We start from the raw sequence: 25,684 nt of genomic DNA, 5'->3' as shown, positions 1-25,684 counted from the left end.
TAACACCAATTTTTTGGAGAGTCTTAATCTTTTGTAAACAAGCATAAGAATTTTTCTGCCAAATGTGCAGGTATTTTATTAAAGCACTTAGTTTAGTCTAGCCTGACATAAGGACACAGGAAAAAAAAAGTTAGCTAGTTATTTGCTTCCTTTAATTTACCCTTAATTAGTTCACATGGTTGTTACATATGTGTTTCTCTAAGCAGTTATCCTTGTCTTTTAAATTACACTGAAAAGGGATTTATTCCTTATACTTCTGCTCCATGTAAAAATGAACATGAGACCGGTGACCTCACAACTTGAATTCAGGGTGCCATTGGCAGCAGTTGTAGCAAATGGAGTGTGAACCAGCCTACTGTATAGCTTGGGTGCTAACTTACCCACAGAGAGACTGTGGTTTTGCTTTAGCAGATAAATGGACAATAATAGTGTAGCCCCCAAGCTGTCACAACTGAACATGTATTCACCAGATCAAAAAGCTTTTTACTGTTTTATTTTTAATATTTGCTTAATATCAGGAATTTTAAAGTGTCTCTATTTAATTTAGTGTTTCATATTCACAAGATGGTAACCACATTCTGGACTAAATAAACTCTAAACTGGGCTTTTGGTAGCCCAGGATATGATTATTACTCTGCTGATAAAGGGGCACCTGTATGTTATTACTATTTTAGTTGTTAAATGTACTTTGTCCTCAAATATTCACTGTTAATTAAAAATACCTTGCTACAAACATGGGTCCTATAAATACATATATAATTATTTGAAATTACTGAAATCTGCTTAAATTTAATCACCCTAACAGGCTGTCAGATACTTTCGGGGAGCATATAAATTTCTAGATTTGGACAGTCAACAGTGTCGTTCTTGCTTTGAAAATGCCTGTTGCACATCAGCAGGAGAGCATTATCCCATTACATATTCTGTTCCAGGAGTAGCCAAAATCTAGCCCACAGTCTCTCTTACCTTTAACACAGAGACCACGCAGCCCAATGAGATTACAGCTGTCAGAATCGATGTTTATCTTGGTGTCCTCAGCTGAGATAAGCTTGGGAGCATTTCATGTTGACACTTCTCTCTTCAAGATGCCCCTCTGTTAAAATGTAGAACCAGTGGAGACCTTTTCTACTCATGCAAAATAGGTGCAGTCTCTGGAGTCGTAATGAGTTTTCACTGTGACCCTTGGATGTGCAAAGTTTGGGCTCTTCTGACACACACATTGTGATGTTTCCCTAGTCAACAGCAAAAGGAAAATTTGACATGCAATACTGGTGCAGTTGTTTTGTGTATGAGCTTTAGAGTCTAAAATGGGTATAACTTGTCTGTTTCTGCCCAGATGACCCAGACCCTGATGATGGGTTCAACTACAAACAGATGATGATGAGGGATGAACGGAGGTTCAAAATGGCTGACAAGGATGGAGACTTGATTGCTACCAAGGAAGAATTCACTGCCTTTCTGCATCCAGAAGAATATGACTACATGAAAGATATAGTAGTACAGGTGGGTGCCATTTGGAAAGCAGATTGAGATGATAGAGTTTTTGTACTTGCTATTCAGGCTAGTAAGAGTCTGGCGCCTCCCAGTTACCAGTGATCTCACAGGAGCATGTAGTTGGCCTGTTGGGTGAGGGGAAGTCATGTGTAAGGTTTACTTACTAGTGGGCACAGCTTTTTGTAAGGTTTTACTTTTTTATCCCCCTAAAGTTCTGAAGGTTTTATACGGTATTCCAAATGTTTTTAAAAAATCTTGCCTGAACCCTCCTCCCCATAAGCAGCAGTTCCAGGCAGCAACCAATTCTGTGATGGATAGTGTTGCAAACCTGATGAATGCCCTGATGGGACACCAGGGCAAACCATTGTTGGGCTTTGCAGGAACTAAAAGAAGAAAAGATGCTTCCGGTCACATGCTGAGTGGCTCCTTTTCACTTGGCTAGTTGCTCAAGGGGGCAGAATTATGTTCCACTTCCAGAGCATATTTAAACTCCTTTGTCAGTGTGTCCTCTTCTGCTGTGCACCAGGGCAGATCTTCCATACGCAGCTGCATTTGGTAGCTGCTTTTGGAGAGTTTTTCCCATTTAGCAATTGCTGTTTTCTGAAGTACATGTGTGTCAGCTAATCTTTTTAGAAATAAAGTATGTACAGTAACTCCTCGCCTAATGTTGCAGTTATGTTCCTGAAAAATGCTACTTCCAGTTTCCCCATAAAAATTAATGTAAATGGGGGGGGGTTAGGTTCTAGGGAATTTTTTTTTTCCAGACAAGACTTTTTATTTATTTATAGATATATACACACACACTCTCTATAAGTTTTAAACAATTGAATACTGTACGTGGCAATGATGATTGTGAAGCTCGGTTGAGGTGGTGGAGTGAGAGGGTGGGATATTTCCCAGGGAATGCCTCACTGCTAAATGATGAACTAGCGCTCGGCTGAGCCCTCAAGGGTTAACACATTGTTGTTAATGTAGCCTCCCACTCCACAAGGCAGCAGGAATGGAGGGAGGGGAGACAGCGTGGCAGAGAGAGACAGAGACACACCCCGTGAGAGAGAGCGAGAGAGAGGCATTGCTCCTTTAAGTACGCTGACCCCACTCTAAGTACATTCCTTTTTTAAGTAGCTCAGTAAGTTGAGACAGCAGCTGCTACCAACAAGCTCCTCTCGTGTCCCCCTGCCGTTCTGTGAAGATAGGGTACAGGGGGAGGGGGCACCCTGACATTAGCACCCCTCTTCCCCTGTCCTCTGCACTGCAGAGTGGGAGCAGCTCCAAGGCAGAGGGCAGGAGCAGCACACGGCAGTGGGGGGAGGGACAGCTGAACTGCCCCGCAGTTGCAGTTGATAGTCTGCTGGGCGGCTGCCGCACAGTGAACTTAGGGGAGCGGGGAGCTGATGGTGGGGCTGCCAGTCCACCCTGCTTCCAAGCCCCCACCAGCTAACTCCAACGAGCTGCTCTTTCTGCAAGCAGTGGACAGAGCAGGCAGCTGCCAAATAATGTTATATGGGAGCATTGGGCAGTTTGAAATAAGTATGTTCTCTAATTGATCAGATACGTAACAACGAAACAATGTTAACTGGGATGACTTCAAGTGAGGAGTTACTGTACTTAGGCCTGGTCTATACTGGGGGGGAGGGGGAACGATCTAAGATACACAACTTTAGCTACGAGAATAGCGTAGCTGAAGTCAACTTATTAGATAGAATTAAAATTACCTTGCGTCCTCGCGGCGCTGGATCGACGGCCATGTCTCCGCCATTGACTTTGCTGCCTCTTGCACTGCTGGAGTTCAGCAGTCGACAGGAGAGCGATCGGGATTGCTTTATCGCGTGTAGTGTAGATGCGATAGATCGATCGCTACTCGCCGATCCGGCGGGTAGTGTACACGTACCCTTAGATAGCATTCAGTTTAGTTCACTATTTGATACTGCATAATTCATGGAGGGTTTTTTTTTCTGGCGCTCATGTTTGGCATCAAAAGTAGTATTTATGTGCTTGGCTGCACAAAGATAAGAACGCATTAAACTGAACATAATCTGTCTCAGCAAAACACTTTCTCTTGCTACAGTAAGCAAATCTTACCCTAAATCAAACCATACCTCTGTTACAGTTCATAAAACTAAGCCTTTACTAGTATGGGAGTATAGCTAGATTCTGGTTCCCTTAAGTGTCATACACTGTAACAAAACTTCAGCTCTGAAAAGTCATGAGTGAATGAATAATAGGAGATATCCCATCTCCTAGAACTGGAAGGGACCTCGAAAGGTCATTGAGTCCAGCCCCCTGCTTTCACTAGCAGGAGCAAGTACTAATTTTTGCCCCAGATCCCTAAGTGGCCCTCTCAAGGATTGAACTCACAACCCTGGGTTTAGCAGGCCAATGCTCAAACCACTGAGCTATCCCTCCCCACCAATAGGCATAGTTACCAAAAAGCATAGCATTTCAGTTTTTACAGTAAATAACACAAAAAAACATTCTGCATTTCTTTCAGTAATAGGGTGCAAAAAACTTGAATACATACACACAACTGAAAAAGATGTCCTCTTTTAAATTCTTAAATCTTAAAATATATTTACTTGCAGTAAAAGCAAAAACTCGAGTTCTAAACTGGAATAAATTATCACACAGAGTTTGAAGCTACCACTTTTCCTTTCAAAAGCTAGAGGGAGGTTTAAAAGGCGGCTTCTGATGGAAGCCTGGTTATAGCTTTTACAGTATGAAGTCACAACTGATGCTTCCTTAATAATATAAATAGAAAGAGGTTGAGGTCTTGTGAAACTCTGTGAGATGGCCTCTGCAGATCCTTACTCTTAGAGTGGTGACCCAGGCATGGTACTCACCTCCATCAAAGTAGATGCGAGGAGACAACAGATTCCAAGACCGGAAGGGACCTTTGTGATCATCTAGATTGACCCCCTGTATTACAAGGCCACAGAACTGTCCCAAAATAATTCCTAGATCATATCTTTCAGAAAACATCCAACCTTGATTTTAAAATAGTCAGTGATGGAGAACCCACCATGGCCCTTGGTAAATTGTTCCAATTGTTGATTACACCATTACAAATATACACCGTATTTCCAGTCTGAATTTGTGTAGCTTCAACTTCCAGCCATGGGATTGTGTTATACTTTTGTCTGCTAGATAAAGAACTCTTTATTGAATATTTGTTCCCCATGTATGTACAGACTGTGAGCAAGTCACCCCTTAATGTTCTGTTTGTTAAGCTAAATAGATATAGTGATTGAACTCTTTGAGTCTAATAATATAGCAATAACTCAATTAACTAGTAAATACATTTGCTGTCTCGTGTTTTCCTCTCTAAGTGGTAGAGAGACATAAAAAGACCTGTTTTGTCCATGAACTTTGAGGCTAACCTAGTCCTTTTTTAAATAGGAAACAATGGAAGATATTGACAAGAATAGAGATGGTGTCATTGACTTGGAAGAATACATAGGTAAGCAACTTGCTCAATTTCATTTTTCTCCTTGAGTCTGATGATGATGTGTTCACTTCGCATCAGTGTTTTGTAAAAAGATACTCCCAAAAGAAATTACATTGCAGCCTCTTGTCATTAGTCTTTGTGCCAAAGCTGCCGTGCTCTTTAATCTCTTCTTCCTTGTCTACTCTCTGGAGTTTTTCTAATGGGTCCCTCTTTGCTCCCTAACTGAAGCTGAGTTTGATCTTTTTTTTTCCCTTGTCAATCTTTGCTATATAATTCCAAATTAACTGCATAACCAAAATGACACATGTAACTGGACAAAATGCAAGTATGATCCCAGAACCCTAGGCAGACGGGAACATCTGCTCTAAATCCATAGGCTGCTCTCTGATATATGATGCAATCATATGATGCAATGATCCAATTGCAGAACAGTGCTGCCACTTCTCTTGGCAGTAGTAAGTAGCAGAGCAGCTGTCATTTTAGCGTTTTTATTTTTTTTTAATGGAAAGCTTTGGCATTGAATAAGTGTGATGATAAATGCATCTGACTCTAAAATATATGCCAGTATAGACCCTCTGCACATTTCTCTAAACATATTTAAAGTAACCTTTTTAAACCTAAATGTCTGGGCTAATCTTGCTAAAGTAACGAGATCCAAGCTAGGTGGCCACTTGGACATTAACTCATGGGTGGAAATCTGCAGCCCCCCAGATCTGTGGTGTGGCCTGTGGTCACTGTCCTGTGTAATAGAGGGCTGCACCCTGCAGCAAATGCTTTAAGAAGGCTGTAGTACTGCACGTGGGGATCTGGCTGTGTGTCTGTATTGAAGCTGAGGGTGACTGCTGCAATTTTTCTACTTAACTTAGATGTAACCAGCTTGCTTTAAGATTTGCTTGCACAGTCCCAAGTGGAACAAAAAGGTGAGGGGGTGTTCTTGCATCAGCATCTGTCTTGTGTTCTTGTTCAGGGGATATGTACAGTCATGACGGCGATGCTGATGAGCCAGAGTGGGTGAAGACCGAGCGGGAGCAGTTTGTGGAGTTTAGAGATAAGAATCGAGATGGGAAGATGGACAAGGAGGAGACAAAAGATTGGATCCTCCCCTCGGACTATGACCATGCTGAGGCAGAAGCGCGGCACCTTGTCTACGAGTCTGATCAGAACAAGGTGAGAGGCACTTGGTCCCCTTCAGTGTCTCGTCCTGTGCAAGATGGAGGCTTCGAAAGCCACTTCAGAATTGTCTCTGAAGATCACTTTGTAGTTTTGGCAAGAAGCCTGAGTCACTGTGAGCAGCTCCACTGATGCTCTCCCTTTCAGTAGCGATTTTGGGGCTTACCTCAGTAAACTTAACAGCCCTTTTTTCCTGGAGCTAGCACTGACATTTAAAAAGTTTGAAAAGTGCTCTTATTGAGCAATCTGATTAGCTTCCCCTTTCCTTGCCTGGGGAGGCAGCCACATCTCTGCCATGTTGGAGAACAAGGCATCAGCCCTTCTCTTCACCCCACCCACCCCAAAATGCCTAGGGTGAAAACATGCAGTGGTCTCTACAATTGTCTCCATTTAACTAAGAGGATGGGAGTATGACGTGGCTGCTGTGAGAATCTGAGCTCACAGAACTGTGCGGGGAAGACGTACACACATGCTCTGGGGAAACTAGGGCCCAGGTGGTGCCTGCTCCCTGCCATGTGGCCTTGGGGGAATGTTGAGAGAGGAGCCAGCCAGAGACTTCAGCTGTAGGAGCAGACCAGGAATGCTGGGCCCTTCAGCCATTCGGAGAACTCTCCCACAGTTGTGTCTGGACACTCTGCCCTGCAGTAATTGGCTGCTTGATCCAGACCTCTCTCCTCCTCTCCCCCTGCTTACTCCAGCTTCACTGAACACCAGTCCCTCTTACCTCCTTCCCTTCCCTTCCCATTCAGCTGATCCCCTCATAAGGAAATACCACCCAAAAATCCACAGCACACAACCTATGGCACTACTATGACATTTACCACCATCACGTTGTTCACTCTGCTTGGGTGTTCCACCCCTCTCCCAACCCTGTGTTTGTCTGGTCTGTTCTGGAGACAGTCTCCTCTGCTGTGTTGGTCCAGAGCCTATGTCAAGGTTTCCCGTCCCCTCCCCGCCCCCCCGAATTTTAGGGTACAGATGTGGGAACCTGCATGAATAACCCCTAAGTTTATTTTTATCAGCTTAGGCAAAACAGTCGCTGCCACCACCAAATGTTTTTAAAAAATGATTGAGAGAGAGCCATTTGGGAACTCTGCCTTCCCCCAATTTTCCCCAGGCCTTATCTTCTCTTTCCTGGCAGGATTTGACTAATTTCCCTCCCCCAAGTCTCTATACCCTTTTACCTGGGTAGGCTCAAGAAAATTCCCCCCATCAATTCCTGCTGAGCCCAGATCCAAAATCCTTGGCTCTTGAAACAAGGAAAAATCAATCAGGTTCTTAAAAGAAGACTTTGAATTAAAGAGAGAGGGTGAAAGGAATACCTCTGTGAGATTAGAAACAAGATGATCTCACAGACAACAGATTCAAAACACAGAGGATTTCACTCTGGGCAAAACCTTGAAATTACACAAAAACCCAATTTGATTCTCCCTCTGTTTGCAAAATAAATGACAAAGAAAAATAAAGAACTCTGCCACATTCTTATCTAAACACTCACTAATTTAAACAAGGGTTAGATGGTTGTTTTCTGGATCTCTGACTTTTGCAAAAGTACCCACAGAACAGACCAAAGACTTTTTCCCTCTTCCCTTTTTGAGAATATCTTATCTTATTGGTCCTTCTGGTCAGGTGTCAGCTAGGTTATCTGAGCTCCTTAACCCTTTTGAGGTAAAAGAGGAATTAATCCTTAACTGTCTGACAGCCTAGCACAATGGGGGCTGAATGCTTGGCTGGTGCCACCACCATAATAAACTTGACAAACATTCTTTCTAATTTTAGGATGGGAAACTCACCAAAGAGGAGATAGTTGACAAGTATGACTTGTTCGTGGGGAGCCAGGCCACAGACTTCGGAGAAGCCTTAGTACGACACGATGAGTTTTAAGACATGTACAGAGAAACCTGTTTCTTAAAAGTAATTTATTTTTTACAGTTTCTGGATTAACATGAGAAACGTTTTCGCTACTGAGACTATTATTTCAGGCTATAAAGTGAGAAATCCTGTCCTGTCCTCTTTCCCTTTCCCAAAGGGATGGGGACATGGTGTTCTGAAAAGTGACTCTGTAATGAGAACACTTGTGGTTTTTAGATTTACACTTTGTTTTATGTCTAACAAGTTCTGTTTATTTTTGTATTTGTTTGGGTTCTGTGTGAAATGAAGAATGCATATCCTGAAAAGTTAGTTGCAGAGCAATGTTAGTTCCTTCCCCAGTGCCCCACCTCCCTCTCTCCCCCTTACTGTATAGACATAGCGACAGAATTTTTTACAAGCCATGGAACAATAAGGCCAAGCAACAAAGCTATATGATGTTTGTTTAGACTGGGCCATGTAAATTCAGCCTGAGGGCCACAGAGGCAGCTCATTCAGAGCCCAAGGGCAACACACAATTTGCCACAACTGAGCACTTTGCAGTCATCTTCAGCACAAAAGACATTCTCCCAAAATGCAATGCTATATTTTGTCCCGTGAAGTCCAGAGCATTGCATGCTGGGAGCTGTCTGTCTGGACTGCACGGTAGAATTTGGGGATTGTGTGTGACTGAACACTGCCTTTTGGCCATTCCTGCTTTGGAAACCCCTTCAAAATAGGGCACCATGGTGTATGGCGGCAGCAAGACAAACCTGTGCTTGCTCTTCTCCAGCGCATTCCTTTGTGAGGCCTTCGGTGTTCTCGGCGCTCCAGTAATTTGAACTAATCCAGTAAGTGTGATCTGGAGCTTTCCATCCAGAAATGTGTGGGAAATGGGGCTGTCTTGCACATGCTGCTAAAATCCTCAGCCTGAGTTTTGTGTTTGCCACAAGGTCTCTGTAAATGCGAGTTACTTGTGCATTACATTCTTTTGACTCCATCTGGCTTCCCTGTACATACTTAATCAAAGCCATGTGACCTTACTAGGTGAGGCAAGAAACTGATGTCATGTGACCCTCTGTATGTTATATAGGGAAATCAACCAGGAAGCGTGACTGATCCTAAATTGGTCCCTTAAGGCAACGAACAAAGTGGGTGAGTGCAGCTTGCTCTGTGGGGCATGGGGATGGAAATGGGAGGGGCTCCCTTTGTATTTCAACCATTAGACTTCTGCAAATCATACATCATTGAAGTGCCTTTACCTGCCAAAACAGAAACAAACCGGGGCTAGGTTGTCACTTTAGGAACCTCAAGATGAAATGCTCCAAAAGAGGATAACTAAGAAAACAAGGCTACAGCAAAGCAGAGAATAAAGACACTGAAGATGGAAATTAACCTTTGTGTGTTCTGCTCCTGTGCAGTGGTTAAACAGCAGTATTAGTAGAAATCTTTGCAGCAGTGTTCTTACCTTCTTGTGAATTTTTAACCATATGCTGCCTATTTTACCAGGGATTTTTTTTACCTCAGAAGGCAAACCACTTACTTTGTTGTATCCTGAGGTATTTCCTTGTGCTTTTTTCTTTAACCAGGGAGAACTGCTGTTAGAGAGCCAGAGATAAGTGATTGCCAAGAGCTGACTTCTCTACCTTACTGGTGACTCTTCCTTGGAGTGCCATTTTGCACAGCTTAGTGGGTCGCTTGCACTTCTCATGTGTGGGGCTTAGTGGGGAGAGGGTTGAAATTACTCTAAAGCAATCACTGTGTTTGCAAGCATAGGTCATTTCCTTCACTCTGTCCTATGAACACTAACGCCAGGCTCTTCTGGCCCCTTCACTGTAATGAACTTGGGCCTCTGGTTTGTTTCAAGGGTTAAAGGCTTGAAACATTAAGTATGTGTACTCCTATTATTTCATGTAACTCTCTACAAATAACATGCTTTTGATATAACTTGAGACAACGAATCAAATCATAATCAAGCGTTGTATATGAGATTTGTATGATATTCGTGCCTTCAGTGTTCACCCCTGAAGTGTGGATGTTCTGACCCTTGGATGTGCTTTATGGTTTTGGGATAAAGCCAGGAAGAATCCTATGCTAATAAACATAACTTACGCCTAGCAAAGGAATCTGGAGGGGATGAAGGCCAGGTAACGCAGCAGCGATCGGGCTCACTACAGGAAGGCCTTAGCCTCACATTTCTGGTGTCCCAAGCTGCTTTTCGATCTCACTTTTAAAATTAATTCCATTTTCTCCTGACCTCCATTTGTCCCATCACAAAATCTCCATGTGGTCTTCACACAGTTGGGTGTCTGTGTGTGAGGCTCAGGACTTTGAAATGGGCTGTTCAAAGTCACAATTGAGATGCATTTCCAGAGCTATGTGGCGGAAGTTTGCACAGCCGCTGTCAGCACTAATGACTGGTGCAGACACTTTATAAACACTAACATTCTTTCACCAGTAAAGTAAAACCTAGTTCATATGTTCAGCATCAGGAGAGGTTTGGCCATATTCAGTGCTCTGCGATGCACGTCCGTTTAATCTCAGCGTGTTCACACTTCTTCTGTATGTTGTCAAAAGCAAATGTAAAGCTGGTGAAAAACAGATTGCACACCCAAGGTGTCTGTTCCCATGAATGCTAATCCTCTAGGTTTTTTTGTAGAGTGTAAACAGATTTTTATAATGTATGTCAGATGTAAATCTGTCTCAATAAAACTGTTTACATTCCCTGTGGCTCCAAATGTGTGGTGTTATCACTCAGCAACTGAGACTAGGAATGATCTGCTGGTTGTATTGGAATGATCTGTGCTTTGTCATCACTAAGAAACAGTGCAAGTGAGATGCTGCAGAAAGAACGAGCACTTCTATAAACTGCACCTTGCTCAGTTTATGGACTTGCATCCTGAATGGGATAAGACAATGAGAACGTCCATACTGGCTCAGAACAATGGTCCGTCTAGCCCAATAACCTGTCTTCTGACAGTGACCAATGCCAAACACTTCAGCAGGAATGAACAGAATAGAGCAACTATCGAGTGATCCATCTCCTGTCGTCCACTCCCAGCTTCTGCCAGTTGGAGGTTTAGGGACACCCAGAGCATGGGGTTGCATCTGTGACCCTCTCGGCTAATAGTCATAGATGGACTTTATCCTCCAGGAACTTATCTAATTCTTTTTTGAACCCAGTTATACTTTTGGCCTTCACAACATCTCCTGGCAATGAGTTCCACAGGTTGCCACTGTAAAGTTAATCAAAATACACCACAGTAGATTGCTTTGCCAGCCAGCAAGTTAAAATATTTTTATATTAGCTGAAAATAAAACTGCCTGTAGTGCACAACCAAATGAACAAGTCAATCGAAGAACTTGCCATTGATGCAATTCTCAGGAGCCCAGAGCTGTTCAGGGGTCACTCTCCGATCATTGAGATGCTGTAACTGCTGGCATGGAATGCAGCACCTATTCTTTGCTTTTAATGTTGGAGGGGGAATGTCTCAAATTGTAACTACCATTACAGTTTTAGGTAGATACAATCTAATATTTACCAATGCTGGAATTCATCTATAATGTGGGGGGTGACCTCCGTTTGGAAAATGCATCTATTACTGGGGGTCTCTCTAAAAGCTGACCTGCAGGTTGCGGTCTAGACACAGATGCAACATCTGATGTTCTAAGCCTATGTTACTCCAGTAGCCTCCTGTGCGGGCAGAGAATACTGTCATTTGGGCAATGTGAGATTGGAGACACTGGGTAGAATTGAGCTCTATCTCTTCTCCATTTCGCTTCTTCGCCTCGTCTACACTAGGAAACAGCAGCTTTTAGGTGAACTGGGGCTGACCGTGGTATGTCCTCATCCGTGCTTGAAGCTAAATCATGGTCAGCACAGGCACAGTGGATCCAGTTGGTGCTATTTCCTAGAGTAGGCGAGACCCTGTGCTCATATCTGTGTAAGTGGGGGGTCATCGGTGTGGTTAGACACTGCATATTGCCGCTTCTGCAGCATTGTCCGTGTGTGTCACTGCTTTGGCTACACCTATCTTTCTTCTCTCTTTGGCTGGCCTGTCCCAGCTCTTGCAGCTTCCTTCTGTCTCGCCACATCTCCAGAGCAGAGCCTGTGCACAATGCTGTCGCTTGGTTTCCTGCATGTGGTCTGCAGAGGTGCTGGTGTGTTCAGGGCTTTAGACCTAATCCCTGCCCTAAGTGTTATAAATAATGCAGCTGGCTGATGGCCTAAGCAGCAAGAGGCTGCAGGATTTCCCCTGTATAGGTCCCCATATTTCACCCACTACTTTAGGGACTTAATATGCCCACACCCAAGGGGGTGGAGGAGAGATCTGAAATAATGGAAGTTTCACTGTGCTGGGAAAGGGAGAGGATTCCTAGGCTAGGACTGCACGTCCGTAGCGGCCATGGCACGTTGCTCCCATTCTCAAACCTTTCCGCTACCTTCGCTTTTGCGGGGAGTCCAGCTCCACATTCTACTCCTTGGTCAGACCCTGCACCTGCCCAGTAAATGGGGGCACCTGGCTATAAAAACTGCTCCAGAGACGTGCTTCAGTTTATGCCAGGGTCTTTGTCACCCTTTCCTCCTCTGTGTTCAGTTGCCACTGGCCACCTTTGTGCTCATTTGTTCTCAAAAGACTCCTGTTGATGCAACACCTCCACTGCATTCGCTACCACTTGGCATTATCTCCTTGTGTGTGTCTGCCTCAGCAACTCCCCATCCCATTCAGATCTCTGCTGCTTATGCCCCTGACTTCCCTTTGCCGCTCTGCTGACTTTGTTCTGTGGTTGTATTGTTTGAGGTGACCTGCAAAGGAAAAAGGTCTCTCCCTCCCACCCCTGCTGTGTAAAGGCCTGAAACTCTTGTTAAAAGTCCTTTCTGCCTGTGTTTGTGCTTGAAATAGTGGCGTTTGTCTCTCCTGTTCTTGCTAGAGAACCAGAGGGATCGTGATACCACGCGAGTTGGGGCTGCAACTGATCCAACTGACCCTTAGTAAACTAGCCTTTTAACAAACACCTGCTGTGCATCCATTTTGATTGAGGGTCCAGAGAGATCTTAGCGGCCCCGCTTGGCTGCAATGCAGGGATTTTAAAATGTGCTGGAGGGAGCAGGGGAAAAGGTAAAATCCCTAAGCATGCCAAGGATGGCGTTTTATAATTCTGCCTCCCCATCTCTTTAAATCTGGGGCTCGGCTTCACGTTCTACTCAGCTCGGGGGGGAAAGGAAGCAGTTGGCCATAGGGGGTTTGAGCTTCTGTAATTCTTCCACAGGGAGCCAGCCCAGCCTTGTGTTAGGGCTGGTCCTGGAACCCTGGTCATTGCTGGGATGATTTGTAGCAAGGTTGAAGAAGTAACAGGCCCAGCCCGTGGCTCTGCTAACCTGTGAAGGTTTGTTACCCCCAGCGAAAAGCAAAGCATAGGGCTGCAAAGAGGGGCAGGCAGCCTCCTGGTTGAAGTGAGTGCCCTTGAAAGTAGCGATTGCACAAGGTAAATACCGCAGACCTCAAAGGCTTGGATTTTGTTTGGGATGCACCGTTGGCTCTGGCTGTAGGCCAGACTGTAAGTGCGCTGTGATCTGTGAACATGGGAATGCGAGATCGTGCTGAAGCCACACGTGTTCTTGGGGAAAGATCATTTGCCTTTTTAAACCTGATTGTGCATTAATGGAGAAGTTTGTGGGTTTAACTGTGCACAGAGGTGCAGTTCTGTAAGCGCGCACTCTGTCCGGAATGAAGCCATCGGAAACTGGGCCAGGCCCACCTAATCCTGGTCTGGGAGTCACCACCATTCCATCGCACGGGAACAGGGAACCCTGGGACAGCCCTCCAGTTACTGCCACCGTAGCGGGCTGATGGGTACAGACCGGCTCACCACCGCCGTGCTGCGTTCAGCCCATTCGCATTATTTTATTGTCAGAACCGCTCCTACGTCAGGCCGCTGGAGTATTACCCTGCGCTACAAGGATGAATACAAGGCAAATGTACAAGCTGTGATACAGGTTTTTGACGGTACTGCGCATGCTCTGTACATTTAAATACAAACGTATGTTGGGAGGACAGCTCTGGGACTGTCCCCTAGCTCGGGGCGTCCAGGGCTTGAGGTTATCACTCGGTGTAGGAGGAAAGACTTTGGATTTCAGAGCCCGGACCCCTGCGTTGTAAGATAATGGACATTCCCCCGTGTAATAAGTGGGACTGCTGAGAGGTTCTTGCTTTGGTGGGGTCTCGCAGAGGGCCACGTGGGGAAGCCACTGGTGTTGACCCCCACCAATGGGGGGAGGGAATGGAGCTGAGAGGCCTCCCTCCTGTGCACACGCTGCATTTGATCACCCTGGGGTCCCCAGGTGTTTTATAAACCACACGTGCCCAGCCCTGCTGGGCTGCAGGGAGAGGCACTGTGGTCCAAACTCAGCACGGCCCCCCCCCCCCCCCCAGAAGTGCGGAACGTCCACCGAGAACAGAAAGGACCTAAGGCAGAAGGGCTCCTCTCCAATGGTCCTCTGGAAGGGGGTGGGCTTGGGCCTGGGGTTTTTAGAAAAGAGCCCCCCCCCATGTCTGTGCCAAGTTAGTTAGAAGAATGGGCGTATGCGGAGATCCAGTGACGGCAACTGATTTGGGGGCAGTGGTCAAGCTATTGAAATGGATGCACTGCCCCGGGGTGTTGGGGGGCGGGGCTGAGTCCCATGTGCCCTAGAGCTGCCTCGGAGAGTACAACAGACACACGGGGGGGGGGGGGGGCTGAGTCCCATGTGCCCTAGAGCTGCCTCGGAGAGTACAACAGACACACAGAGGGAGAGCCAGGGCTCCCTGCCAGCCCCATGGCCTTGGGCGGGGGACCAGGTACCCTCTCCATCCCCTGAGGGATAGCTCCCTCCCTCCCGAGCCTAGCTTGTCTCTCACCCTATCCTAGACAATGCCTGGGTGTAGCTTCCATCCTACCTCCCAGCAGGGGGTATAAATACGGTCCCCCGCCCGCCCCCAAATACAGCTCTAGGGCTAGTCTCAGCACGGCTGGAAGGTCTGTGTCTGTCTAGCCTCTTCTACCATGCTGTGCCCCTCACTGCGGTTTGTGGGCACCTGACACTCCCTTACACCTGCTGACACCCCTCGCCACCTGGGAGGGGGGTTGTGTTGGGGGCGGAGCTTGTGGTTAAGGCACTGCGCTGGGATGCCAGAGCTGCGTTCGAGACCCAGCTCTGCTACCGATGCCCTGCTTGACCTTGGCTGAGTCGCTCTGGGGCTGTTCCCACCTGCCCAGGGGGGTGAATGAGACCGCCCCGCCTCCCAGGGAGTTGGTGAGGGGAAATCCACTAATGGGGGAGGGGTGTTCAGACCCTCACAACCACCGCGAAGGGGTCAGTCACAGCAAGGAGGTGGCAGCTTGGACTTACCCCTCCAGTCAGCTGAGGGGTTTTTGCTACACTCTTGGCTCCTTAGCATGCAAACGAATTAACCCCGGCTGAGGGGCAGAGCCTAGCCCTCCAAGCCTGCTGCAAGCCCCGCTGAATTCAGAGGGGTAAGACAGGGCACTCAATTCCCTGGCACTCAGGCTGAGCAGGACAAATTCAGGGGCGACTCAGGAAGTGGGGGCGATTCTGAGCTGAAGGGAGTCCAGGGGGCTCACACTGGTGTCCCAGACACCCTGGGGATGGGGGGGCGGAAGACAATGTCAATCCCACCCTTTTGGCCTCTGGGCTAGAACAGGAGGCTGGATCTGCTGCTGCTTTCACTTTCTCATCTGCCTTTTCTATTAGAATGGGAGGATGCTGACAAAGGGCTAGGGAAGACTGGGAGGGATGTGGCGCCCAGACCCTGCTCCTGGAGACCCCTTCTGCTGAGTTTCTGGGAGAGCAGCGGGGATGGCTGCAGAACTGTGACCACATGGCATGGGAAGCCTGGGGAAGCATTGGGGGACCTGGTACAGACTTCAGATATGAGGGCTATTATAAAGAGGACGGGGATTGATTGTTCTCCATGTCTGCTGATGGCAGGAAGAGATGTAATGGGCTTAATCTGCAGCAATGGAGATTCAGGTTAAATATTAGGAGAAACTTCCTAACTCTTGGGGTGTTCATAGAATCCTAGAAGATCAGGGTTGGAAGAGACCTCAGGAGATATCTAGTTCCCTGTCACTGGACATTTTTAAGAACTGGTTGGACAAACACCTGTCAGGGACAATCTAGGATTACCTGGTCCTGCCTCAGTGCAGGGGGTTGGACTAGGTGACCTCTCGAGGTCCCTTGCAGCCCCACATTGCTCTGATTTCCATATGGAGGAGGTAAAGGGGGTGCAGTGGTGGAATGGGCCCTAGGGCACTGGCCAGAGGATGCTGCCTGTCCCCAGAATCACGGGCTTAACTCTCGAAGGGGAGCAGGAAACTGCTGCTGCAAGGTGCCCTCTCGGCTGCCCTCACAGCACTTCTGGTGCCTTGCTCGACAGGAGTGCCGCTCAGCGTGGGATTTCAAAGCACCTGACAGCCAGGGGGGTGACCTCACCAATGTGAGGGGGGTTGGCTCCATCAGCCCATTTCTCAGCTAAGCCCCAGAAAGTGCAAGTGACTTTCACACAGTCCGTGGCAGAGCTGGGGATAGAATCCAGGAGTCCTGACACCCAACCTTCCCCACCCCCATAAACCACTAGACCCCACTCCCCTCCCAGAGCTGGGGATAGAACCCAGGAGTCCTGACACCCAGCCCCCCCTGCTCTAACTACTAAACCCCACTCCTCTTGTGTAGCCCACTCACCTTGTAGATCCAGAGAGAGAACCCAGGAGCCCACCCCTGCTCTAACCACTGACCACACACTGCCTCTGCCCCCCTCCCCCTCCCAAGCACTGTGTGCTGGTTCCCAGCTGGGGGCTGGGCTGGATGAAGGAGCGATGACGGCCGGTCCTGACGGGGGAAGATGGGAGAAGGTAAAGCTGCCCTGCTCACCCCCCTCACCACTCAGCCTGCCCCTGTGCTACCGGTGCCAGAGGCAGACTCAGCCTAGGGGCCAGCAGCTGTGGAGGGTCAATGGGGGGCTGCATGGCGCCCCCAAGGGCAGTGTGGGGTTGCTCTCCCCAGCTGGTTGGATCCATCCCCCCATCGGGGGTCGGTGAGCGCAGGCCAGCTCACCAATTAAAATGTACAGTTCAGTGTGTCGGAGGCGCAGCCATGGGGCCTCAGAGCTTCCTCTCAGAGCCTGTGCTGGAGCCTGGTGCCTGCTCCCCTTGGGATGGGCCCCGTGAGATGCCGCAGCCTCCTCAGCTGGGGCTGACCTGGCTGGTGGACACGGATGAGACCTCTGTTTTCTGGGCGGAGCTGGACATGTCGGACTCGTCCGTGATGGGTTTCCCACACACCGTCTCCATGATGCAGGCGCGGAACTGTACAGGGAGAGAGTGCCACCCCCCTGCACCGTTAGACCGGCTGGGGTGGTCCAGCTGGAGACCCCTAGGCTGCATCTGCCCGCAGGATGCTTCTGTGCAGCTCCTCTGACCACATCCGCCCCCACAGCAGTCCTGCTTCTGTGACATTATGAGTGTAATGTCACATCTCATTGAAAGGTGACAGGGCCACAAAGAGTTAATAACTCCCAGACCCAGGGCCCAGCTTTAGAGCCTGGGTAGGCAGATCTGTGAATGAACAGAGCTTTGAAATGCAGCCTGCAGTGTCAGAGGCAGAAGGGTGGGTGCGTGCTCAGGGCTTGGGATGTAACAAACAAGTCTTGTCTGTTGCTATGGCTTTGATTCAAAGATCGGAAAAAGGAGCATTAACATTTAGGAAGACACTGGAGGGAACTAGTGTTATTGTCTCTGTGTCTCTGGGAAGGTTGTGGTAACCTGTATCCTAACTGTTTAATGGATAAATTACCCTGTGCTAATTGCCAGGATGTTTGGAAGGAGAGTTAAGCCGATTGTTTTCTCAGGCCGAAAGGCTGCTGGAAATGTATAAGAACCCTGGGACACGATCCTGCTTCATCTCAGGTCTGCTCTGGGTTTCAAGAGGGGGAAACCTTAAGCCACAAGGATTGAGATCCCCAGTCATTGGCTGGAGTCACCCTGAACATCGACATTGGACTATAACCTCCGGGCTATATCTAAAAGGACTTTTGGCAACTACAGGCTCATCTCTGCTACGTATCTGAACCTCAGGAATTGAATTTAAGTCTGTCTGTATATTGATCTTTTAACCAACTCTCTCTTCTCACTTTTCTTTTTTTTATAAATTTTAGTTTAGTCAATAAGAATTGGCTGTGGCGTGTATTTGGGGTAAGTTCTAAGTTATAATTGGACCTGGGTGTATGGCTGATCCTTTGGGACTGGAAGAACTTTTTCTTTTATATGATGAGATAAGATTTTCAGGAATCAACATCATATCTGACAGGTGTGTCTGGACAGAGGCCTGAGGCTGGGCACTTGAAGGGAACTGCGGTGTTTGGACCTCCGAGTAACCAGTGAGGTAATACAGAGGCTTTCATGCAGGTAAATCAAAATATTGTAATAACCACCAGCTTCTGGGGTTTGTCTGCCATGTTTTGTTTGAAGTTCACCCTGATTGAGTGACCTCAGCTGCCTCCCCTGGGCAGCACCGTCACAGCTCCACAAAGGGCCACGGCAGGATTTCGCAGGACCCCTGCCCCCCGACAGGGACGGCGTTTTGTAGAGCACGTGCTCCTGGCTGTGGGTTGGAGCACCCTGAAGGGGGGCTGGGTTCTGCTGCGCTGCCTCCCGCCTCCCACCCCCACCCCCATCCAGGCCAGGCGGCTGCTACTAGCCCTCTGGCCTCAGCTTGCGAGCTCCACAAGGAAGCGCCCATACGCAGGGGTCCCTGGGGAGTCTTTGCATTGCTATCAGCAGACCAGGCAGGGTAGGCCTGTGCTGTGAGGTGCTGCCAAGAACCCTCTCTCTCAATGCCCGCCTGGTGGGTCTGGCTCATCCTCAGCCTCCAGCTGACCCCAGAGCTGGGGTGGGAAGGAATTTCCCTGCAGATTGGCAGGGACCTGTGGGGGGGAGGGGGTTCACCAGCAGCATGGGGCAGGGTCTCCTGCTGGCATCGCCTGGGCAGCTCACGCCTAATCAGCTCGGGTAAATCCACCTCTCTGAGAGGTGATAGATAGGTTGATGGAGGAATTTTTGCCGGCGGCCTAGCACTGTCTACACCAGGGCTGACACCGGCTTAGTTACCTCACACAAGGCGTGGCATTTTTCACAGCCCTGAGCCACATGGCTGAGCCGACCTCACTTTGTCACGTAGACCAGGCCTCAGTCTTCCCGTTCTCTGCCCGTGGCTCACGACAGTTGTGTCACCTGAGGACCAAAGTCACTGGCTCCCCGTAGGGCAACTGGGGGCTGGTGATGGCCTGTGCTAGGCAGGAGGTCACACTAGATAAACTAACGGGCCCTTCTGCCCTTAAACTCTATGACTCCCCTCTGCTCTCTGCCCAGGTACAGTGCTGGCCAGGCCCTCTGCCCCCCAGCCCTCCCCAGGCCATTTCCTGGGAACTCAGAGCAGGGACCCAAGCAGAACTTGTTGTCAGCACAGCCCCATTGCCCTACCCGTGCCCTCAGGCAGGCCAGATGTGGGGCCCGTGGTTAATATCATGGCCCAGTGACTGCCAGGGCAGGCTCCATGCACTTCTACGGGCAACCACCCACTTCTCCAGCTCCAATCCTGGCTGCATCTGGAAAGGGACTTGGGCTGCTCCAGACCCTGCTCTCAGGGACCCCCCGGGACTTGGGCCGGGGCAGGACTGGTCCGTAGCGCACGTCAAGCAGCGCTGCCCACCGGGGAAGGAAGGAAACGCTCACCTGTTTGTTCATGAAGCAGTAGATGATGGGGTTATAGACACAGGAGCTCTTGGAGAAGAAGGCAGGGACGGTGACGAGGCGCAAGTCGAGGCCGTGGTTGCGGTTGTTCACTATGTACATGGCCATGGCCGCATAGGGCACCCAACAGATGCAGAAGGAGCCCACCATCACCACCACCATGCGGGACACCTCCCGCTCCGCCTTCTGGGTGGTGGCCGACTCTTGCTGCTGGGCCGCTACCTGCAGGCAACCCACCAGGGCCCCTGATCATAAGCGGCAGGCTCCCAGGCATCCCTTCCCTAGCCCCCTCCTCCACTGGGGTAGCTCTGGAGAGCAGGGCTGCTGAACCAGGGTTGGAGCAGCCGGACGGTCTCTCGCCCCCTCGTGGCAGGTCTGATTTCCCACCCCGCCGCTCGCCTGGCCCCAGCTCCGACTCCAACGGGGAGAGGGTCGTACCTGGAGGATTCCTCCAGGAGTCACAATGCCCCGTCCATCCTGGATTTAGTTACCAGAAACGCATGCTCCCTCAGGTCCTTGGGATGGGGCAGTGCCTTCGAGCCCCAGCCTGAGAGCAGACCGCTCGCAGCCGCTGGCATGGGGCACTCTGCCTGTGGGGCATCAGGCCCTGACTATGTTACAGACCAAGCCCCCGGTCCGGTCCCTGCAGCCATGGGTGTTAGACAAGCAACTCTGAACTGTCACAGTGCTGGGGGCTCTGTGGAGGACCCCGTCCGTCCGTCTGTCTGGGAGCCTCTTTGGCACAGTCCTCACTAGACGGACCAGCATTTTCTAACATCAGAGACCAGCTAGAGGCAAAATATCAACCCATTCAGACGGTCAGAGCTGCCAAGCAATCACACTCATCAGCGTGCAACCCCCCCGTCTCACACACACACCACACACCAGCGTGCAACCCTCGCATCTCTCACACAAACTGCACACTCACCAGTGTGCAACCCTCCCGTCTCTCACACACACTGCACACTCATCAGCGTGCAACCCTCCTGTCTCTCACACACACCGCACACTCACCAGTGTGCAACCCTTCCATCTCACACACACTGCACACTCGCCAGCGTGCAACCCTCCCGTCTCACACACACACTGCACACTCACCAGCGTGCAACCCTCCCATCTCACACACACACTGCACACTCAACAGCGTGCCACCCTCCCGTCTCACACACATACTGCACTCACCAGCGTGCAACCCTCCTGTCTCACACACACACCACACACTCACCTGCATGCAACCCTCCCGTCTCTCACACACACACTCACCAGTGTGCAGTCCTCCCATCTCATGCACACCTCACACTTGTAAGCAGACAGGTGCCCTGGAGCCAGCAGCATGCCCTGGCTCTCTGCAGCGGGTACTTACGGCTCGGAGGGCACCCAGCAGCTGGGAGTAGGAGAAGCAGATGAGCGAGAAGGGCACGATGAAGCAGAAGATGAAGAGGAACCAGGTGTAGTATTCGCTCCTGTACTTGGTCCCCACCGTGTACCAGTCTGGGCCGCACGAGCACTGCAGGCCTTCGGGGATGAACCTGCAAGACGGAGGGCACAGCACTTCCCCAGGGCTTGTTCGGCCTTGTGCAGCCAGCACAGGCCACCACCTCCGCTGGCCAGGGCCGGGGGATGGGCAGGGCCAACCACCCCCCCGCCCCATTTGGCGTGGCTCGTTCCCCAGCAGCAAGCAGTCCCGCTGCTCCCAGGAGCCCAGGCAGGTGGGAGAAGGCTCCTCGCTCCCTGGCCGATCGTGAGCCTGGCTACTGCAGCCACGTGCAAGCAAGAGGGAAATCAGAACGATGAGATTTTGAGGCCTGGCGGCTCCTGACCTCTCAGGCTGGGAACGCTTCCTGAGGCCGGTGCGTGCCCTGCCCAGCCTGAACTCGAGCCCAGAGATCAGACCGAATAGCCCAGCCCCCCGCACTGCAATCGGGGCCCCAAGCCGGCGGGTGGCAACGCTGGTTCTGAACCAGTTTGGAGCGAGAGGCTTTGCACACCACCAGCTCCCTGCAGAGCTGGCTAGTGGGTCAGCTGCCAGGCACTCTGCCATGGGGCTGGGGAGGCCCCCCAACGTCTGCTTCCTCTTGGCAGGGGCGTTTGCCAGGCGATGCCATGAGACGGGGCAAAGGGATTGGAAAGAGGCAGGCCCAGGGCACACTGGGGCGATGGGCAGGGGGAGCTCCCTCTCTCCTCTAGGATGCCCCGGCCCCCGGCCCCCAGCCCGGCTCCTACCGGCTCCACCCAAAGTAGGGCGGGATGGAAACGCCAATGCCGATGCCCCAGGTGGCCGCCACCGCTATCAGAGCGTGCTTGGAGGTGAAGCGGAAGTTCCCGAAGGGTTTGCAGATGACGATGTAGCGCTCAAAGGCCAGGAAGGCCAGGGACCACCCGGTGACCAGGCCTGGGGAAGGCACAGGGAGATTACCCCACACAGCCCCTGCCCCCTCAGCTCTGCCCCTCGCCCAGCTACCACCCCGAGGGACCCCCGAACCCACCTCGCTGGCGTTCCTGGGGAAGGAGGCTGAGAGGAGCCGTTGAACCTCTGCCCCATGTTCCCCCTGTTCCCCCACTAGCCAGGCCCCCTGCTTCCCCACCAGAGACGCTTCTGGACACAGGTGAGGGGCAGGGGGATGTCCTGTTCTCCGCATGCATTTGTTGCAAGCAGAGTGACCCAGGGAAACAGCTGACGGAAACGCCCCTCGCATTTCAGCGGGGCTGGGGAGGTTATTTGGGGACGGGTTGCAGCAGAGGCTGCCTGGAAAGTCATTTCATCCCCGTTCGCCTTGTCCCCCTGGATAGTGGCGCATCCACCAGATCCGGGGAATGCAGCAGAGCCTGCAAAGTCTCCGGGTTCGGCTTCGGTCACCCCAGTTTGTGAAGGAAGGTGAAAATCTCCGGCCCCGATCCTGCAACTGGATCTGCAAGGCTGCCACAGTCACCTGGTCTTCTGCAGCCTAGTGCAGCGCCCCTCCCAGCGCTGCCGCCTGTCTGCACAGGGCTCCCCTGGGACTGGCTCTGTCCAGCCTCCAGTGAAGGCAGTGGGAAATCGCCCCCGGTGGGTCCTGGGCCCTTCGGAAGCTGTGACAGTGCCATGCATCCGGAGCTCACGCCCGCTCTGATGCCTGGCACTGCAGGGGACTGGAGAAGGTGCAGTAAAGGACAGCGACAAGATGGCTGAAGAGGGTCCCCACCCTGGGGTTTCCCTGGGAATATGGGGGCGCCTGCTCTCCTCTCCTGACAGATTCCTCAGCTCTTCTCCTATCCCTTCCTCCCCTGAGTTCCCAGCTCCACCCGGAGCCACAGGTCACGCAGGCATCCCGGGGGAACCACAGAAGGTTGGCCCAACACCCTAAGCCTGAGGGCCTGATCCCCACTCACTTCCCACCAGCATCCCCCACTGTTGCTCTTGATTTCCTTGGGGACAGCCCACCCCCATTCGGTTCTACTCGGGCCTGATCATTAAAAGAAACCAGCTGTCTAATTGTGCTCACAGGAACATAAGAACGGCCAGACTGGGTCAGACGAAAGGTCCATCCAGCCCAGTGTCCTGTCTGCCGACAGTGGCCAATGCCAGGTGCCCCAGAGGTAGTGAACAGAACAGGGCAATGGCGAGTGATCTAGCCCCTGTCGCCCTTTCCCAGCTCCTGGCAGGCAGAGGCTTGTGATCACGGGTGCCGATAGCCCAGAGCAGCTGTGTGCTTGGATCTCCCCGCTGGGCTGCCCAGCGCTTCCTGCCTCCGCTCGGATCTGTCTCGCCCCCAGAGCAGCCCCCGCTGCGGAGCGTGGCCCCGGCAGGGGAGGGAGAGGCAGATCCTCAGCTGGTGCAAACAGCTCTGGCTTCACTAGGGCCCCACAGTGCCCCTGGCAACCCCTTTGAGCCCATACCGCAGCCCTCAGCTACTGAGTCCCTGCCCGGCTCGCCCATGGGGCCTGCCCTCGGCCCTCCCCCCGCGGTACCTGCGACGGAACCTAGGAAGGCCTCCAGGGCGCAGACTTGCCGCCCGAAGATGAAGTAGCCCTGGGAGCTGGCGATGAAGACCGTGAAGACGGAGAAGGAGCAGAAGATGAAGCCCCCCAGGCAGATGTTGACCAGGATGTAGTTGAGCGGCTGCCGCAGCTTCTTGTACTTGATGGTGACCACGAGGACGATGGCGTTGAGGGGCACGCCGGCGAAGAACACAAAGCCCATGAAGGCCGTCTGGAAGTAGAAGGCCCAGAGTGGAGCGATGTGGTACTGGGGCCCGTCCCAGGGCCCCACCGAGGAGACGTTCTCAAAGAGGTAAAAGTCTTCTTCCCCCGACATCCTGCCGGCCGGGAGCGCTGCACGGAGCCTGCCCTGGCTCCCTCCCCCCTTCTAATATACAATCCCTGGGGGGACAAGCCACTTAAGGGCTCATGGGGGGATCAGGCATTAAGCCTGAGCTTCCTATGGACAAAGTTTGGGATTAGGGGCTGTAAGCCCCTTACCTCCTGTCCCCTAAGCCCCCTGAGAGGGTAATCTTGTTGGCTGCGCAGCCGGGAGCCGATTGTGTGGCCTCTAGGGGATTCCGGGGGGTGAAAGGGTGGGGGGCGGCTGGCAGCCTGCTCCCGTTCAGTGGGGCTGGGTGGGTCATGGGGGCAGTGAATCCCACGGCACCCCAGTGGGTGGCTGTCACCTGCCTCCCTCCTTTCCGCCAGGAGACAGAGCGTGTGGCTGCCCAGTGCACCCCAGCGCATTCCCCCTTGGACCCTGTCCCAGCCCACTGGAAAAGGGGCTCCCAGCCCTTGCCTTTGGGGTCTGTGGCACCACCGGGATCTCTTGGCAGGAGAGATTTGGAGTCTACATTTCCTGTTGCCGTCTTTCCCCTCATTCCCTGTCCCACCAGGTTCAGCATGTGCCTAAACCGCTGAAGGGTTGGCCACACTGTACATGGCACAAAAATGGAGTGTACAGAGAGGGACAGCATGGAAGGGAGATGACGGGGGCATTGGAGTGCCCAGCACGGCAGGGACGTGACCGGGGCACGGGGCTGCCTGGCGCGGTGGGGATGTAATTGGGGCACGGGGCTGCCCGGTGCTGTGGGGATGTGACTAGGGCATGGGGCTGCCCAGTTCGGGGGGGTGAGACCAGGGTACGGGGCTGCCCGGCGCTGCGGGGACGTGACCGGGGCCAGGGTTACCTGGCATGGCGGGGATGTGATGGGGGCATGGGGCTGCCCGGCGCTGTGGGGACATGACTGGGGCACGGGGCTGCTCAGCGCGGCGGGACCCTTATGATCCTGGTATAGCACAGCAGTGCCCAAACCTGGCTTCCAAGGCCACATCACAGCTCACGGGGTCGCCTCTCCTTTGCGTGTTAACTGGCACCAGCTGAAACATTCCCACCTGTGAGATCAGCTCGGATTTGGCAGCTGAATAGAAACGGTAGCGTAGCCGGCGATGGAAACCGGCCACCTGCAGCGTGGGGTGTCAGAGCAACCTGGGGGTGGGGGAGGCACTTAGGGACTCTAAGGGCCACCCAGGGCTTTTGCTCTAAGATTGGCTGGGCAGGAGGAGACCCCAAAACATTTGCAGTGGGGGAATGTTAATCGTCCCCCTCCAGCTGGGATGTGGCCTTGGCAGTCAGGCTGGGCACTGCCGTGGGTTTTAGGCAATAAGATTTATCCTCCTTGTCACTGAGCTTTTCTTCTTGGGGGAAGTGGCTTCGTTCTGGCAGGTCCCCCCCAACCGTTAAAAATGGGCTTGTCCGGAATTTGAACCCGGGACCTCTCACACCCTAAGCGAGAATCATACCCCTAGACCAACAAGCCAGCTGGGAAATGTCTCTGCCACATGTTGTCTTAGAGGAGACCTTGGCAGTGCTGGAAACCACAAGCCCATGTGGCCTCTGAGATTCAAGCAGCTGCACAGTTCTTCCCCCGGCGCCTCGGCACTTTCCACCTTGGGTGG

The 25,684-nt window shown here is 51.4% G+C and overlaps 2 protein-coding genes and 1 non-coding gene across 4 annotated transcripts in view; 1 reads left to right on the top strand and 2 right to left on the bottom strand.

Annotated features, from left to right (window-relative positions):
- Window positions 1-8,460, top strand: part of CALU (calumenin) — a 33,120-nt gene extending 24,660 nt beyond the window's left edge. For both annotated transcript variants that reach the window (XM_030583089.1, XM_030582999.1), the window contains exons 4-7: window positions 1,337-1,503; window positions 4,891-4,951; window positions 5,907-6,106; window positions 7,889-8,460. In XM_030583089.1, coding sequence (XP_030438949.1) covers window positions 1,337-1,503; window positions 4,891-4,951; window positions 5,907-6,106; window positions 7,889-7,993 — 533 coding nt within the window. In that variant the 3' untranslated portion in view covers window positions 7,994-8,460. The remainder of the gene's footprint in view (window positions 1-1,336; window positions 1,504-4,890; window positions 4,952-5,906; window positions 6,107-7,888) is intronic.
- An 8,740-nt stretch (window positions 8,461-17,200) lies between these two features.
- Window positions 17,201-24,059, bottom strand: OPN1SW (opsin 1, short wave sensitive). Its single transcript, XM_030582861.1, has 5 exons — window positions 23,714-24,059; window positions 21,989-22,157; window positions 21,129-21,294; window positions 19,748-19,987; window positions 17,201-17,323 (listed from the first exon to the last, which is right to left on the bottom strand). Exons 1-5 carry the CDS (start codon window positions 24,057-24,059, stop codon window positions 17,201-17,203), a joined length of 1,044 nt encoding a protein of 347 aa, XP_030438721.1.
- Window positions 24,060-25,473: 1,414 nt separating this feature from the next.
- TRNAP-AGG lies at window positions 25,474-25,545 on the bottom strand. Its single transcript has one exon. It is a non-coding gene; the product is annotated as a tRNA-Pro (tRNA).
- Window positions 25,546-25,684: the final 139 nt, after the last annotated feature.

The sequence above is a fragment of the Gopherus evgoodei genome, chromosome 1 (assembly GCF_007399415.2).
Source record: "Gopherus evgoodei ecotype Sinaloan lineage chromosome 1, rGopEvg1_v1.p, whole genome shotgun sequence".
Classification (NCBI taxonomy): Eukaryota; Metazoa; Chordata; order Testudines; family Testudinidae; genus Gopherus; species Gopherus evgoodei.
This window is presented reverse-complemented; position numbering and strand designations above follow the sequence as displayed.

What these genes read in the sequence shown, in the direction of transcription:
- OPN1SW (XM_030582861.1), bottom strand. Translation starts at nt 24,059, where the DNA reads ATGTCGGGGGAAGAAGACTTTTACCTCTTTGAGAACGTCTCCTCGGTG. An exon ending in CCCTACTTTGGGTGGAGCCG is followed by an intron (nt 21,295 to 21,988) that starts GTAGGAGCCGGG and finishes TCCGTCTTGCAG; the next exon opens with GTTCATCCCCGAAGGCCTGC. An exon ending in TGCTGGGTGCCCTCCGAGCC is followed by an intron (nt 19,988 to 21,128) that starts GTAAGTACCCGC and finishes GGTTGCCTGCAG; the next exon opens with GTAGCGGCCCAGCAGCAAGA.